This window comes from Lissotriton vulgaris, chromosome 3_1 (assembly GCF_964263255.1).
Source record: "Lissotriton vulgaris chromosome 3_1, aLisVul1.2, whole genome shotgun sequence".
In the NCBI taxonomy this organism is placed as follows: domain Eukaryota; kingdom Metazoa; phylum Chordata; class Amphibia; order Caudata; family Salamandridae; genus Lissotriton; species Lissotriton vulgaris.
In genome coordinates this window covers 46211648-46224053 of record NC_141689.1, presented here as the reverse complement: position 1 = coordinate 46224053, position 12406 = coordinate 46211648, and the positions used below count along the sequence as shown (strand labels likewise).

Genomic DNA, 12406 nt, shown 5'->3' with positions numbered 1-12406 from the left:
GGGACCTCAACTTCCACCTGGAGAACAACAAGGACTGCAACACCACCGCCCTGCTGGACAACCTCGCCAACCTCGGACTCAAGCAACTGGTGAACACCCCCACCCACTACGCCGGCCACACGCTCGACCCCATCTTCTCCTCCAGCAAGCACATCTCCTTCAGCCACTCAACCGGACTACACTGGACAGACCACAGCTGCGTCCACTTCAGCTTCAGGAGAACCACGACCCACCACCAACTGCAACAGGTTCCCCGCAGGAGCAAGATCACCGCCGACCAGCTCATCACCACCCTCAGCCAAAACCCGCCCACCAACACGACGGACCCCAACGAAGCTGCCCGCAACCTCACACAGTGGCTCATCAACTGCACCGACGAACTCGCACCACTAAAGAATCCCCCCAGCAGACCCGGCAGCAGGAAAGCCTTGTGGTTTACCAGCAAACTCAAAAACTCCAAGAAAACATGCCGCACCCTCGAGAAAGCCTGGCGCCTCAACCAGACAGATGAACGCATGACCGCCCTCAAGAACGCCACCCGCAAACAACACCAGCTGATCCGGACCACCAAGAATTTTGAATTTTTTGAATTTTTGAATGCGGATTTATAAAGCGCGTAGCTACCCTGGGGCGTCCCAGCGCTGTCAATCGACCTAGTGTTCCAGAGGTGGGGAAGAGGAGGTGAAGTATTATGGGAAGAGCCATGTTTTTAGTTGTCTACGGAACGCAAGTAGGCTGTGTTCTCTTCGGATGGAAAGTGGAAGGGAGTTCCACAGTTTTGGAGCATTGTAGGAGAACAATCGCCCCCCAGAGCGGGCCTTTTTTATTCTTGGGATGCTGGCCAGGGAGAGGGCGTCTGATCTGAGTTGTCTGTTAGACTGATGGGGTTTGACGAGGGATCTCAGGATCGGCGGGCCTCTGCCTTGCATTATTTTGTGTGAAATGCAAAGGGTTTTAAAGGTGATCCTTTCCTTGATCGGGAGCCAGTGTAGGCTTTTGAGGGCCGGTTTGGCGGAGCATCTTGATTTGGTCCCGGTTAGGAGTCTGGCAGCCGCGTTTTGGGCGTATTGCAGTCTGTTAATAACCGATGCAGGGGCCCCTAGATAAAGGGGGTTTTCGTAGTCTAATTTGGAGTTCACCAGCCCCTGCATGAGCAATTTCCTGGATTTCAAGGGGATTAAGTGGAGGATCTTCCGCGCTGTTTGAATGAGGCCAAAGCAGATGCCTGTGGTTTTTCTGGCCTGGGTTTTAAAGTTGAGCTCTTGGTCCAACCAAATACCAAGGCTCTTGACTTCTGATTTGGGGGTGGGCGGTGATCCCATGCAGAGTAGCCAAGAGAGGGATGGAGGGAGTTTCCGTGGGTTTCCCAAGAGGAGGATCTCGGATTTCTCTCCGTTTAATTTCAGGAGAGATTCGCACATCCAGTGGAAGATGTTCTCAAGACAAGCTGCCAGGTTGGCAAGGCTTTTACTCGACTGGTTTATGGACACCACCAGTTGGGTGTCATCGGCATACATGTAGACGTTAAAACGTGTGGGCCTCAGGGAGGAGCCCTGGGGGACCGCACACTGGAGGGGGAGAGCTCTGGACATAACTGTGCCATCGGACACCTGAAAGGTTCTGCCTTCAAGGAAGGATTTGATCCAGGACAGGGCGGTGCCTGAAACTCCTACCAAGCTGAGCCGGTGGATGAGGATGGCATGATCCACTGTGTCGAAGGCGGCACTCAGATCGAGGAAGATCACTGCCACTGATCCTCCTGCGTCTATGATGGTTCTTGCCTCCTCGACCACGGCTAGTAGTGCGGTGTCTGTTCCCTGTCCAGGTCTAAACCCTGTCTGGGATTGGCGCAGGAGATTGTTGGATTCCAAGAAGAGGGATAGTTGGTGGTTGACAATTCGCTCGGCCACTTTGCTGATGGCCGGGAGGAGAGAGATGGGTCTAAAATTAGATAGGTCCGTTGTATCGAGGTTAGGTTTTTGAGAAGTGCCCTGACTGTAGCTTTTTTCCAGTTGGCTGGAACAATGCCTAGTGTAAGGGAAGCGTTAATCAGGTGGGTGAGGGGAGGGGCGACAGTGGAGGCGACCAGTTTTAGTTTGCTCCTAGGAGCTGGATCTGATGGATCCCCGCTCTTCACAGATTGTAAAGTGGTCAGGAATAGTTCTGTGGTGACCTGGGAGAATGTTTGGAGGCGTAGAGCCTCTGAACAAGGGGGTGGGGGGTAGCGGGGAGTTGGGAGGTAATGGGAGATGGGAGGGATTTGAGGATATTATAAATTTTTGTTGCAAAGAACTCAGCTAGCTGGTTGCATCTGGTGCCCGATTGGTCTGGTGTGGGCAAAGGGTCTGGGGGTTTAGTGAGAAGGCGTTCGATGTGATAGGTTTCTTTGGCAGAGTTAGCTGCAGCTAGTATTTTTTCCTCGAAGAAGGTTGCCTCGGTGTTTTTTATACAGGTTTTGTAGTGCTTCATGGCGGACCTGTATTCGTTTTTGCTTTCAGTCGCCCAGTCCTTTCTCCAAAGGCGCTCGAGCTTTTTGCACTTTTTCCTGAGTTGGCGTAGTTCTTGTGTGAACCAAGGAGATTTGAAGGTTCTCTTCTTACTGGGGAGGGGTTTGACGGGAAGGATAGCATCAAGGGATTGATCGATCCAGCCGCGTAGTTGAACGTCTGCTCTGGAGGGGTCTGGGTCCAGCACTGGTGAGGTAGAGGCAAGTCCTTGGGCCCATGAGGCCGTATCCAGTTTTTGCCATGGGCGGGATGGTGCTTGGGGAGGAGGTCTCTCCGGTGCTTCACCCGAAAGTTGGAGTTTAAAGGGGATTAAGAAATGGTCTGACCAGGGGACAGGGAGGGGGGTATTCACGACTAGTCTCATGAGGTTAGTGAATATAGGGTCCAACAGGTGGCCTTTAGAATGGGTGGGCTGGTTGCTTTTCAGGTGGAGGTTAAGGGAGGCTAGGTCTTCTTTAAGGTCAATGGCTGTTTTGTTGGTTAGGTCGTCGAAATGGAGATTTAGGTCTCCTAATACCGTAAAGTTAGGGACCAGGCAAGCAAGAGAGGAGATGGATTCCACAAGGGAGTTGCAAAAAAGTAGTTGCTGTCCTGGGGGACGGTAGACTAATATCCCCGAGAGGGTTGTGGATGGTGGCAGGTGGATAGAGAACTGGGCATTTTCACAGTCCTGAATTGGGCTGTCCTTAAAATGGCAATACAGGTGATCACGGTAGATGATCGCTATCCCAAAAGACAACTTTCAAAGAATGACTGGACAACAACACCCACAACAGCAAGGAACTCTTCAGCATCGTTAAAGAGCTCTCCAACCCCAGTGCCTGCAACAACGACATCACACCCTCGCAAGAGCTCTGCGACTCACTCGCCTCGTTCTTCCACCGCAAGATCGCCGACATACGCAACAGCTTCGGCGCACAGACCACTGACCCAACCACCGAACCAACGCCCCCCACCACCACCCACTGCACCTGTACCCCGGTCAGCACTGAAGACACCACCCGCCTGATGAACACCATCCACTCTGGCTCTCCTACCGACCCTTGCCCACACCACATCTTCAACAAAGCCGACTCCATCATTGCTCCCCAACTCCGGAACATCATCAACAGCTCCTTCGCATTTGCCACCTTTCCGGAGAGTTGGAAACATGCCGAGCTGAGCGCCCTCCTGAAGAAACCCACCGCGGACCCCACGGACTTCAAGAACTTCCGCCCCATCTCGCTCCTCCCCTTTCCAGCCAAAGTCATCGAGAAGACCGTCAACAGACAACTCTCTGCCTTCCTCGAGACCAACGGATCCCTCAACCCCTCACAGTCCGGGTTCCGAGCAAACCACAGCACCGAGACCGCCTTCATCGCAGCCACCGACGACATCAGGTCCCTGCTCCACAACGGAGAAACTGCCGCCCTCATCCTCCTGGACCTCTCAGCAGCCTTCGACACCGTATGCCACCGCACCCTGATACAGCGCCTCAGCAACACCGGAATCCAAGGAGCGTCCCTGGAGTGGATCATCTCGTTCCTCGACGGAAGAACCCAGAGAGTCAGCCTCCCCCGTTCCGCTCCTCAGCCACCGAAGTCATCTGCGGCGTTCCGCGAGGATCCTCATTCAGCCCCACCCTCTTCAACGTCTACATGAGCCCTCTCGCAGCCATCGCACGCCAGAACATCCTCAACATCATCTCCTACGCCGACGGCACCCAGCTGATCCTCTCCCTCACCAACGACCCCGCCTCCGCCAAAGCCAACCTCCAGAAGGGAATGAAAGACGTCACCGAATGGATGAAGATCAGCCGTCTGAAACTGAACTCAGACAAGACGGAAGTCCTCATCCATGGACCGTCTCCCTCCACCTGGGACGACTCCTTGTGGCACCCTGCCCTGGGCACGGCACCCAAGCCAACTGACCACGCAGGCAACCTGGGCTTCATCCTGGACTCCTCCCTCACGATGACCAAGCAAGTCAACGCCGTCTCGTCATCCTGCTTCAACACCTTGCACATGCTCCGAAAGATCTTCCGATGGATCCCCACCGAGACCAGAAAGAGGGTCACCCAAGCCTTCGTCACCAGCCGTCTGGACTACGGGAACACCCTCTACGCCGGAACCACAGCCAAACTGCAGAAAAGACTCCAGCGCATCCAGAACGCCTCAGCACGACTCATCCTGGACATCCCTCACCACAGCCACATCTCTGCACACCTGAAGGACCTGCACTGGCTCCCCGTCAACAAGAGGATCACGTTCAGACTCCTCACCCACGCACACAAGGCGCTCCACGACACAGGCCCGAAGTACCTCAACAGCCGACTCACATTCTACACACCCAGCCGCCAGCTCCGTTCCGCCAGCCTCGCCATCGCCTCCATCCCACGAATCCGCAAATCCACCGTCGGAGGAAGATCCTTCTCCTACTTGGCAGCCAAGACATGGAACTCCCTCCCCGCCCACCTACGGCTGACCCTGGACCATCTCTCCTTCAGGAAACAACTCAAGACCTGGCTGTTCGAGCAGTAGCGACCCCCTCCCCTCAGCGCCTTGAGACCCTAACGGGTGAGTAGCACGCTATACAAATTCTCTGATTGATTGATTGATTGATTTGTGATCAATATCATCTGTCACTTCCACATTCAATGTATCAGGTTACAAGGTGGAAGGATTCACATTGACACACCTCGCAACTGTCACATTGTCTGCATCCAAAATCACCTTTTCATACCTGGTTAGGCAACTATTGGTCATGTACTGTGTTTTCGTACGCGGTACGAGTATCCGCACTGAATGTGGCACATACACCTTGACCGGATATCCGATCACAATGCCTTCACTTTGTTCAAGACTCATACTTGTTGCTGCAACAGCTTTCAGACACCCAGGCAATGCTCTTGCTACTGGGTCTAATACTGATAAAAAATATGCAATGCGTTTTCTCATTCTTCCATGTCTTTGAATCAGAACGGACAATGCACTGCAATACAATTCAAATTATTTTTCATAATCAGGCATGCCTAGTGCTAGTGCTTCACATAGACTGTTTTTCAATTGTTCAAATGCTTCCATTTCTTGTTCATTCATCACAATAGGATCTTTTACATCACCTCTTGTCAATCTCTGTAATGGTTTTTGCAATTAGTGAAAACCCACTTATCCACTGATGACAGTAACCAACCATACCCAAAAACATTCTTATTTGTTTCTGTGTCTTTGGTGGACTCATCCCTTTGATAATTTTGATTCTTTCTGAGGTCACTTTTCTGACTCCCTTTCCAATCTTATGACCTAGGTATTGTACTTCTTGTTGGCAAAACTGCAATTTTGATGGGGACACCTTATGTCTTCCTTCTGCTAATTGGTTCAACAACTCAATAGTATCTGAAATGCAATTTTCTTTTGTCTTTGAAGCCACCAATAGGTCATAAATATATTGAACCAATACTGAATTTTGCTGGCATGCTTAAGTTTTCTAATGACTTTTTTAGCATCTGGTTAAATATTGATGAACTTTCAGAATAAATTCAGCACCATGCCAAAATACGCTCTCCAAACCCAAATGCGAAAATCAGTTGGCCATCTGGATGTAATGGAATTGTAAAGAATGCATTGCATAAATCAATAACAGTATACCATTCTGCATCATGTGGAATCTGATATAATATCGCTGCTGGATTTGGCACAATTGGACAACATGGAACAACTATTTTGTTTACCTTTCTCAAATCTTGCACGATTCTAAATGTACTATTTGGCTTTTTCAGTCCCATAATTGGTGAATTACATGGGCTACTCATGATTTCTATCAGAATACCTTGCTCAATCATTTTGTTATTCACTGGGGTTACTCCTTCAATTATTCCCGGTGTCAATTTATATTGTGGAATATTTGGATATATAGCATCTTCCTTTACCATGATTTTTACTGGACTTATTCCTTTCATCACCCCTATTTCTTTTCCTGTAAAATCCCACACCTCTTCTTTAACTGTTTTTTTTTATCCATTTGGGATCTTCTCTCAATCGAATACAGGAAATGTTTCACTTCTTTCAGAATCAATTATTGACATAGTCATTTTATACAGACTATTGTCATCTGCCATTTGAAAAGCTATGCCATCTGGTGAACAATAAATGGACAGCTCATTTTACACAATATATCACGTCCGAGTAGATTTACAGGACTACTGTCACATACTGCAAAACAATGCATTTCTTTGAAGTTACCAATTTCTACTTCTACGGGTTTTGTCAAAGGGGTTTTAATTTGTCTGTTTGTCACACCTACAACTTGGATTACATCATCAGAGAGAGGAAGGTTCTGAATTTCCACTGATCTAACTGTAGAATGGGTAGCACCTGTGTCCACTAGGAAAGTAACATTTACACCAGTCACCTTTCCATTTACAAAAGAACCTGATTGATCTACCTCCAGAGTTGCGCCAAGCACGCACTCCACTTCCTCCCCTAGGCACCGTCAGAAACTTACATCAGATTAATTACCATCCGATCTTAACCAGAACTCACAGCAGTCACACGTGGTGATCTTTATACCCGTTCTCCTTTGTAGAATCCTGTTTCAGCACTGAATTTCTGGAGATTAACACTCTGTGGAAGAGGTGGCAATGGCACCTGATTCTGTTGAGTGACTACCTGTTGCTGTGGTGGAGATTTTTGATTCACCTCATTCTGCACCTGCGATTAAATTATGTATTTTCCAGATTAACCCTTTGTGATAATTTACACTTGTTTCTCCAATGCCCCATCTTTCCGCAATTATGACATGGCCATTTCTTTTTTCCTCATCAATATTCATTTGTCCTTTTCCTTTATTAAAATTATTTTTAAATTTCATTTGGCTTCCATTATTAGTAATTTGTGCCTCTTGTTGTTCTTCAACTTTTACTTTTGCTCACATTGCTTTCTCTTTCAACTTTCGCTGTCTCGCTTCAAAATCATCACTGCAATATTTTGCATATCTCAAAACTGCCTCCACCGAACTGGACTGCCAGCACATCATATGGTGCCTTATCATATCACCTATTTCAGGTCTCAAACCACACACAAATCTATATACAAAATTACATATCCTTTTCACTTAGGTTTTCATACCCACTATACTGTTTGAAAACTAGAAGCAATCTTTCATAATATGCAAGTACAGATTCTTTTGATTCTTGAATAGTTCTATCAATCTTTAACCAATCAGTTTCTTTTGGTGGAATTTTATTTTTCAAAAAGGTAATAACTTGATCATACTTTCTCATTACTTCCGGACCTGGAGCACCTGTTTTTGCATCTCTCGGATATTCTTCCTTTGGCCAATCAATTGTAATTTTACATTCTGTCCATAAATCTGCTGATACAACTATGTCTAATAACCCATCTAAATCTTCCCACAACACTTTTGATACCTTCACAAACCTGTCTACTTGTCTATACCATTTTACTAGTTTTTCTCTTAGTCTAGGAAAATCATTCGTAAATGACATGTTCCTTAACATGAAACGTTAGCGAAGTTTTATCATTATTTTCTTCCTTTTTCTTTGTCCATCTAATTTTCCATCGATCTACATCTCCCCATTTCCTCAGCAATTCAATTAATTATTTCATTTGGGTGAATCTCCCTGCTGTGTTCATGTTGTTTATATCTTTTTCAGTGAGATCTAGGTTGTACGGTTTCTGTAACATTTTTACCTTTGCAAACTCTACACCTAATTCATTTGCAAGTTCCTCCAATCTTTCATGGAGATTTTTAGCTCTCCATATTATACTTTTACTTATAAAAATCAGCTCTTCATCTTGATATGTTTTTAATTTTTTTGTACCAATTGTTCCTATCATCAATTCTTCCATATCTATTTTTCGATTAGCCACATCTAAAACCTTAGGTTCTGTACCTTTTTGCTGTAATGTCTTAAACCAATCATTTAATTCCTCAACTGACAATCCTACTGGAATTTGGATTATATACAAATCAATTAAGCTTTTCTCTGGAGTTACAGTTGGTGATTCTGCTCCCATGGGAATTTTATACATGGGACTCTGATTCATTGTCAAATTAGGTGGTGATGTCCCAACAGTATTCCTAGTTTCATTTAGATCTGGATAAACTTTTTCCTGACTTGTTACATACTTGAATTTAAAGGAATAGTTAGCGAATTCTCATGTATTTTCTGATTTTCAAAAACAGGTATTACAGGAACTATCGGTACAGGTACTGTCACAGCTTCCACATGGTTAGTTAATTCCTTAATTTTCTCTGCTAATTCTTTTGTTGACTTCTCTAATTCTGATGTACTAGCTTTTTCAGCTTGCGTACATTCTGATCTTTCAGAAATATGTTTTTCTAATATATAATTCTCCATTGGCGGTGCATTTGGAGTTACCGCTGTAGAATTTGATTAATACGGTGGAGGTCTTTTATTCAAAATGCTTTCCAACACCTCGTCCTCTGTGTCACTCCTTCCATAAATACTCTTTTTCTGAAACCTGATTATTTCTTTTCTACGTACATTTTCTTCCTACAGTCTCATCCACTGTCCTTACCGGATACATTCCATCCCACATATCAGCCATTCTCCATCTTTTCATTCTGCTCTCATGTGCTGTTCCCCAATATCCTTTAACATTTCCATGTCTACCATCCATATTTATGAACCTTTCTTCTTCTTTAGCATGCATTTCATCCTCCCATTCCATTAAAACCTCAAACCAAGTCGGTCTAGGTCTCGGTTCAAGTCTCATCATCTTTCCTCTCACATTTCTCAATACAGCTGTTTTAAATGAACCTGTTTCTGGGAATGCCAATACTCCATCATTTTTAGTGTACTTTTCCCAATTTTCTAACCATATGCAAGTATGATAGGCATATTTCGTCATTATGTATGATGCTGGCGTTTTCGGTGGAGGAAGTAATTTTCCCTCTCTTCTCACTATTTTCTTGCCCTTTTTAAATAAATTCTTTATTTTCTTAAACCATGAAGGTTTTTCTCTGTCCTCTTCATAATAATAATCCATTTTTATGAATTCTGTCTCAAAATACGATCATTTATTTTCTTCCGATCTGTACCGCTATTCTCTGTCCAATCCCAGCGCTTCTCACACTAACGCACCAATTAGAACTTAAAATGTCATAGTCACGTGAACCATTCCCAGCGCGACTCTTGTCACGTCAGCTTCTACTCCTGCTTCTGTTGACCCCTCCTTTACAAAATGTATGCACTGTATATTTATATTTTATACTACTTGGGACTAAGTGGTCATCAGAAAGTTGAGCACATTCTCCATTGCCATCCTGCAGCCAGGCCCCCTACTGGGCTTACAGTTTAGCTGTGTGCAGTGAAGGGGAGGATGCAGGGCCTGGACTCTGCACAGGCCCTGCACAACCCCCCACAAGCACGCAACACCCACAGCGCATAGCCTTCTGCCATGTGCAGTGTTGGTTTGGACCAGAGCACAACCCACTGCAGGCAGCTAACCCCCACTGCGCATGGCCTCTGGTCTGTACAATGGTGCTTGGCCCCAATGGTAATTTAAATGGTTTGTACTGGTGACCATAACTTTGCAGTGTGTGTTTTTATGTGAGAGTGTGTGTGTGTGTGTGTGCGTGCTTATGTGCTTGTGCGTGTGTGTATGTGTATGTGCATGTGTGTGTGTGCATGGTGTGTGTGTGCGTATGGGTGTGTGTATGGGGCTGCGTGGGTGTGTGTGTGTGTGTGTGTGCGTGTGTGTGTGTGTATGTGCATGTGTGTGTGTGTGTGTGTGTGTGGGTGTGTGGTTGTGTGTGTGTGTGTGTTTGTGCTTGTGTGTATGTGTGTGTGCATATATACAGACATATATAAGGGCAGCTTTGAATGTGCTGCAGCTCCCGATGCTCCTCTGTGCTATCTTTAAAGTGTAGATTTAGGCGTTAAGTGGGATATTATTCGTGACACAGTAGTACTTGTACATCTACTGTGCTCATATATGTGGGCCTGAGCGGCTACTGTTGATGCTCTGAAGGTCCCCATGGTGCTGCACACATACATACCTGTAGTCACTCGTTCTTTCAATTAGACTTTGATTACAACTTGTGCAGAATCTTAGAAAAATATTAAATGGTATTTACTAAACCTCATCAATACAATCCCCCTAGAGAGTGAGATGATGATCTGTTGTGGTAAATACTACTATTATGAGTTTTAAATGATTAATTATTAATGAGCTATAAAGTGAATTGGTATTTACCACACTGAATGTTGCCCTATTCTGATGATAAATGGGCCTTTTTTCTTGATAAATTTCAGCATGTTTGACCTGCGCTGTGATAATTCTCACACAAACTCAATTCTTTTACTGTGAAAACAACTGTTTGCCGGATGTGAATTTAGCTTGTAATTAGGGCACTAATGATTGATTGTTAATACATTGTAATGAAGGACTGACACATTGTTGTCTTCTTTTAACTGCAGAGATGTAGCAGGTGAAAAAGGCAGCGGGTTCTCTTGCACATCATTAGAGATCTTAATTCAAAGTTCAATAAGAAGAGGCCTGGATTGCAGGTCTGAGCTTCCATATATATGTGAAAAGGCCGCCATTGGCCTCCAGCTGGATAAGGACCCACAACCCCCTGCGGTCTCCACCCTTGGAATGAATTACACGCGCTGGAGCGGAGCGGCCAGCCTCGCTTTGGAACCGGAAGGAGGGAGTTAAAAGGACAGGGGCACTGCTCTATTGTGGAGTTTGCAGTCTGTCAGTCTCTTGAACAGTGTAACTTCACGTTCTGAAGACCATTAACTTGGAAATTTAGTGAGAAACATTTAGTTAGAAGTTAACTGCATGTAGTTTACATTTAGTTTAAAAATTGCCTACTAAAATTGAAGGAAAAAAGAGTTTAAATAAAACATTTATTGTAATCTTCTCTTGGTCTGGGCATACCATTACATCAGGTGGGCTGATTGGGTGTGTCATTGTAAGTTCATAAATATGTACCTGATGAATATCTGTTTCTTTGCTTTTGTCACAGCATAAAATAAATGTTGTTTGTGTGCCAGATGTGGAATGTCAAATGTCCGTTCCCGGACACTCTACCAAGTTTTAGCTCCAGGGCGCGTGCTTTGGAGGGCAGGGTATTCAGTCTCTGTCGCTCAGGAGCAGGGCCAGACTGGCAATGGCGGGCATCAGGTGACTCCCGGGTGGGCCGCCAGGGTGGGGGCAGGTTTTGGGCCCCTGGGGGTCGATTTTGTTACTGGGGGACCCCTGTAACAAAATCGGCCGAAATATGCCCTTGCAAACAGATTGGCTGCAGATTCCCACCCCTCCTCCGGTGGCCGGCCGAGCAGTTTGCCAGGGCCTGTTTCGGTTCTCAGTCCGGTTCCGCTCAGGAGGGCTGTATTGTTCTCCAGTCGCCTAATCTGCTTTACCTTTAGGCAGAGGTCAAAGTGAGTGGGATCAGTTCCCCATCTTTATGTTTAAAGTCAACGGTCTTGGGATGGTTAATTCTGACATTTTAATGCCTCTTTTGAAACTGGGGAGAGTTTCCTGTGCTGTGAAGCCAAGGGAGAGACAGACAGCTGATTAAAACAAACATTTGCAATGCAATAGGTTTCGCATTTACACAAGTTTAAGCTATTGGCAATGTAAATGACAATGCGTTTTATTTATGTTTCAAAAACCAAAACATAAATAAAAGGCATTGTCATTTACAATGCCAATAGCTGAAACTCATGTAAATGCGAGACCTATTGCATTGTAAATGCTTGTTAATTAAAGCCATGGGTGCTATTAATAAATGCCTTGTGAAGACTGGAGAATGTACTGTTTTGTCTCAGTATCATCAAAACATTTCCACCAAAGAAAACTCCTGCAAAGTTACCCCAGTGGCAATACATTTCGCAAACCACTTTCTCCCTTGAATCTTTGTAT

The 12406-nt window shown here is 45.6% G+C and overlaps 1 protein-coding gene across 7 annotated transcripts in view; it reads left to right on the top strand.

Annotated features, from left to right (window-relative positions):
• The window catches only part of LOC147725910 (C-type lectin domain family 12 member B-like), a 270787-nt gene extending 259385 nt beyond the window's left edge, over window positions 1-11402 (top strand). For all 7 annotated transcript variants that reach the window (XM_086962824.1, XM_086962826.1, XM_086962825.1 and 4 more), the window contains one exon: window positions 10954-11402. In XM_086962824.1, coding sequence (XP_086818950.1) covers window positions 10954-11194 — 241 coding nt within the window. In that variant the 3' untranslated portion in view covers window positions 11195-11402. The remainder of the gene's footprint in view (window positions 1-10953) is intronic.
• The last annotated feature ends 1004 nt before the right edge of the window (window positions 11403-12406 follow it).